Genomic DNA, 4,225 nt, shown 5'->3' with positions numbered 1-4,225 from the left:
TGCGCGTATTGGAATGGTATTGGTTGATCATGTAGTTGTGGGTAATAGCTAGTTCTAATGGTAGCTAGCAATAGTGTTTTTTTTTTTTTGGTTTCCCACTCAGTGTCCGAAGTCCATATTGGAGTTCCGATTAAATTCGGATCGCGCTCTGTAGGGCTCATTTGGGGGTGGCGCTCCCAACAGGATTTTCTCCATACCCAAGGTTCGAACCTGAAACCTTTGGTTAGGGTGAATCACTCCCACCAGTGCATAACAACCCATGTTGGTACTAGCAATAGTGTTAGGTAGTTGTTAATGATGACAAATGATAATTTGTAGTGTATGTCGGTGATAATTATGTAATTTGTAGACGCATGTAATAGTAATTGGCGATGATGATTGACGATGGTAAATACTCAATACAGACAATGGTGATTGACACGAGGAAATTGTTAGTAATATACAGGCCCATATACATATGAATGAAATTAAAACTTTGTCAAATATTATTCACTTGGATTCCCTACGTAATTACAAAACAAGATAAACAAACATATTTAATAATTAAAATATAAATAAATAAATTCAAACATGAAAAAAAAATTAAAATCTAAATAATTAAGACTAACCATAAAATCTAAATTAGTAAAAGGACACATTAAGATATAATGAATCAATCTCCTGCATTAATTAGCTACCTAATCGAAACTCCATCATTAACTATCTTAAATTAATTGGTTAATTCTCCAACTGCACCCTACACTTATTATTATTATTATTATTATTTTAAATCTATGTTTTATTTGCTTTCCCTCCAAAGTCATATCTATAAACTGATCTTCTACCCCACAATCCATTAGTCAACATTATAAAATGAAAAAGAAATTGCATGTCTTCTGATTGACATGCCATGGGTTAAGCTACTTTATCAAAGTCTTCCACAAATTAATTTTAAAAATTTTCAAATATGAAAGTACTATAGCTAGCATGAATAATATATTAATTAATGTAAAGAAAGATCAACCACTAAACCGACCCCATCAATTTTGAAATTTTCAAATAACAACAAAAAAGAACTATGCAAAGATATGTGCGTGGACTTCAGCGTCTTGATCACCCCTTTAGTCAATAATCATATCACCAGATATCTAGACACTGATTACAAATTCACATGAATCTTATAATTTTTGCTTAAATTTATAAACATAATAAATTATTTATTAAATATTATATTATAATAGTATTTTACTTGAAGTGATTTATTTATAAGTCTTCATTTTTTAGTATGTTATAGACTAAACAAGAGAGCGCACAAACACCAAATACTTATAGGTGGGATAACTCATTTAGCCTATAAACCTGTTAGCATTTTTCTTCTACCCCTTTGTTGTCACCTTTTTGCTTCTTTAATGACTTGAACCTACAACTTTAAAATTGAAAATAGAGGTGATTACTGAATAGCAACTCCTTATTGTTATTTTTCTCTTTTTAACCTATGAGAATTGACACATAAGCATGAACTACAACAAGAAGAAAATAAAAAAGTTCTTTACAAAAGAGAAAATATATACTCTAATAGATTATTTTTGCAGCATTTCCAATGAGACATAAAGATAGGGTATTTTAGGTCAGGAATAAGTCACTAAAATGCCCAAAATCCAAGAGAAGTGAATTGGTACTACATAGATTTGATGATTCATATGTCTCTCTTTTCTCTTTTCTCTTTCCCAAAACAAGGAAAGAAATAAAAGAAAAGGAAACAAAGCATGCAAATGAAGAAAGTAAAAATTAAAGATGACGAAAATAAGTAAAAGAAAAAAAAAAGAGTAGCTAGAGTCAGATCATAATTAAAAAAGAAAAAAGAATATTCTTGTAATAAATTCATCATCTCATGCCTTCTGGATGCAATGGGAAGAGTTGAAGAGTCCTATCACCATTTTCTCTACAATTTATAATTTCTTCTTCATCTTGTTGTTGTTGTTCTTCCTCCATGTATTCAAATGTCCATCCTCTACACTTTCTCTTGTATGGACTATCTTCATCCCTCACTACTTCTCCCTATATCGAGAAAAAATACCATCATGTGTCAATTAAAAGATTACTACATATCAATAAAAAAGCAATCTAAATTAATAACCATGGACGACAGAGCTAGGAGTGCAAAGGGTTCATATCAAAATTAATATACTTATTGGTATGTTACAACAAGTAAAAATATGTGTGGTAACATGTTATAACATGTCAAAAATAGATGGAGAATTTTTAAATAAAAAATTACGCTGACAGTGTATATAACTTATATTTAAAAGTTTTAAACGTGTCATGAGACATACCCTAGTGTCAAATGACAAAGGACTAGTGACTATGGGTGGTGGTGTTCTTGGACTTTGGCTAAGGCCAAGACTATTCCTCTTCTGCTTTTGTCTTTCACGGGCTTTATGGTTTTGAAACCAGTAGAACACATTTTTCCCTTCTATTTTCCCATATTTCCCTAGTTGTGCTGTGATTTGCTCTATTTGTTGCGCGTTGGGTGTGCGCATCCCACCTCTATACAACATTTCCAGTATCCCTATCTGTTCTTGTGTTGGATTCCATCTTGTTCCTCCTGGGTGAGATTCCACCTGCATATGTTACAAGTAAAAACACTAACAAAGAAAAAATTCAATTATGGACCTCACGAGTCTCCTATAGGTCCTAGCTCCCAGCATGCCACTAGTGGAAGCAGGTAGGATCAATATTCTTAAAATTACTAGAGAAACATGTTAGTAAGAATATTCCCTCCATCATTTGATGTGATAAGTCCATGTCGATCACGTCAGAATTTAAACTTTATGAATTCAAGATGAAGTTGAATGCACCGGTCATTTGAGTTATTCGATGTGAAATGTACTATTTCTACATATCTGAGAAAGTTTAAGTCAAAACTATTGAATTCAATTGAACCCCTACATCCACTAGGAGGAATTCTGTTAGTTCAACTGAACTCATTGCTTTCAGTTTGAATCATGTATACATACGTAAATATACAAAAAAACATTTTGAAATTACCTGAGAGGAATCTTTCTTGTCTTCATTGTAAGCAAGTTTAGGAGGGCTATTGCTACTTTCAGGCCTAATGAAACTCTTAAGATCAAAAGGAGGAGTAACAATGGTGGTTGTGGTATCATTATTGGTTGTGTTGAGCTTAGGAGCAAGTGGTCTTAAACGTTTGCAACCAAGTGTAAGTGAAGGAGAAGCAGCTTCATGCTCTAAGAATCCACGTGTGAATTGATGCACCTTCATGCTTAAGCTTCTTGATGATGATCCCATGTACATGGAGCTAGAGGGCTTTTAATATTCATGCCACTAGAGGCATCCTCATTATATAGAACTCAATTATCACTCCTACTAAAAAGGTGGAGTTTAACTACCATCATTCATTGACAGCATAAAGACAATTTTTACGGTGCGATCAAGTGACCTAAAAGATAACTATATACGGTAATCAACCTAACAATCTATACTAAGTTAAAATTTTAACCTGAATAATAAGATAGGTAAACTCTGACATCGTTTGACTAGGCATAATGTTTTAAAAAGAATGACTTTTAAAAATTGTGGTCGTCTAACACAAACTTAATTAGATATTTGTGTGACTTATAAATCATTTTAGATTAAGAATAAAGGTGGAATTTGACAGGTAAGTAATTTTTAATTATAGAAATGTGATAGTTTTTTTAGACATACTACAACGAGAAGTATGTCACATAAATAGAATATTGGACATAAATTTAGTAACTAGCAAGGGCGTAAATTTATTTCTCAACTAAACCACCAAACAAGCGTCATAGTTGATCCTGGCTCTCACTTAAGCCATTCCACCCTCTCATGGACCTTGTCATAAATAGAATGTTAACGTTATTCAACTTGAGTTAAAGAAAGGTGATGAAGAAAAATGATTATTCGATTTGGACTCTGACTCGAACCATTTCAATTCCTTTGTAGATCTTGTTATAGACAGAATGTTGGCGTTACTCAACAACAACAGTAAAAAGAAATGTGATGAAGAAAAAAAGTTGAAAATAATAATAAAAGAAAGTGGGAAATGAGGTGGGTGCCTATAAGAACCAAGACCAAATGATGAGGTGAGGTTGACTTATGATTTCCATTTTAAAAAGCAAGATGAAAAAAAAAAAGTGGATCTATAGAGAGCTAGCTAGCTATAGAGAGAGGGAAAATAAAAATTAAACAAAACAAAGAAAAAGGT

At 32.4% G+C, this 4,225-nt stretch overlaps 1 protein-coding gene across 1 annotated transcript; it reads right to left on the bottom strand.

Moving 5' to 3' along the window:
* Positions 1–1,638: 1,638 nt before the first annotated feature.
* On the bottom strand, positions 1,639–3,330 carry LOC125857157 (WUSCHEL-related homeobox 4). The gene is made up of 3 exons (XM_049536839.1): positions 3,028–3,330; positions 2,313–2,600; positions 1,639–2,037 (listed from the first exon to the last, which is right to left on the bottom strand). Exons 1-3 carry the CDS (start codon positions 3,292–3,294, stop codon positions 1,864–1,866), a joined length of 729 nt encoding a protein of 242 aa, XP_049392796.1. The 5' UTR covers positions 3,295–3,330; the 3' UTR covers positions 1,639–1,863.
* Positions 3,331–4,225: the final 895 nt, after the last annotated feature.

Source organism: Solanum stenotomum, chromosome 2, assembly GCF_019186545.1.
Source record: "Solanum stenotomum isolate F172 chromosome 2, ASM1918654v1, whole genome shotgun sequence".
In the NCBI taxonomy this organism is placed as follows: Eukaryota; Viridiplantae; Streptophyta; class Magnoliopsida; order Solanales; family Solanaceae; genus Solanum; species Solanum stenotomum.
Note: the sequence above shows the minus strand (reverse complement) of the source record. Positions and strands in the feature narration are given on the sequence as shown.

Bases quoted from the DNA above. Each gene is read 5' to 3' on its own strand.
- LOC125857157 (XM_049536839.1), bottom strand. From the start codon at position 3,294: ATGTACATGGGATCATCATCAAGAAGCTTAAGCATGAAGGTGCATCAA. The intron at 2,601-3,027 runs GTAATTTCAAAA...TAACATATGCAG, and splicing joins ACAAGAAAGATTCCTCTCAG to GTGGAATCTCACCCAGGAGG. The intron at 2,038-2,312 runs GTATGTCTCATG...TTCTCGATATAG, and splicing joins CTTTGTCATTTGACACTAGG to GGAGAAGTAGTGAGGGATGA.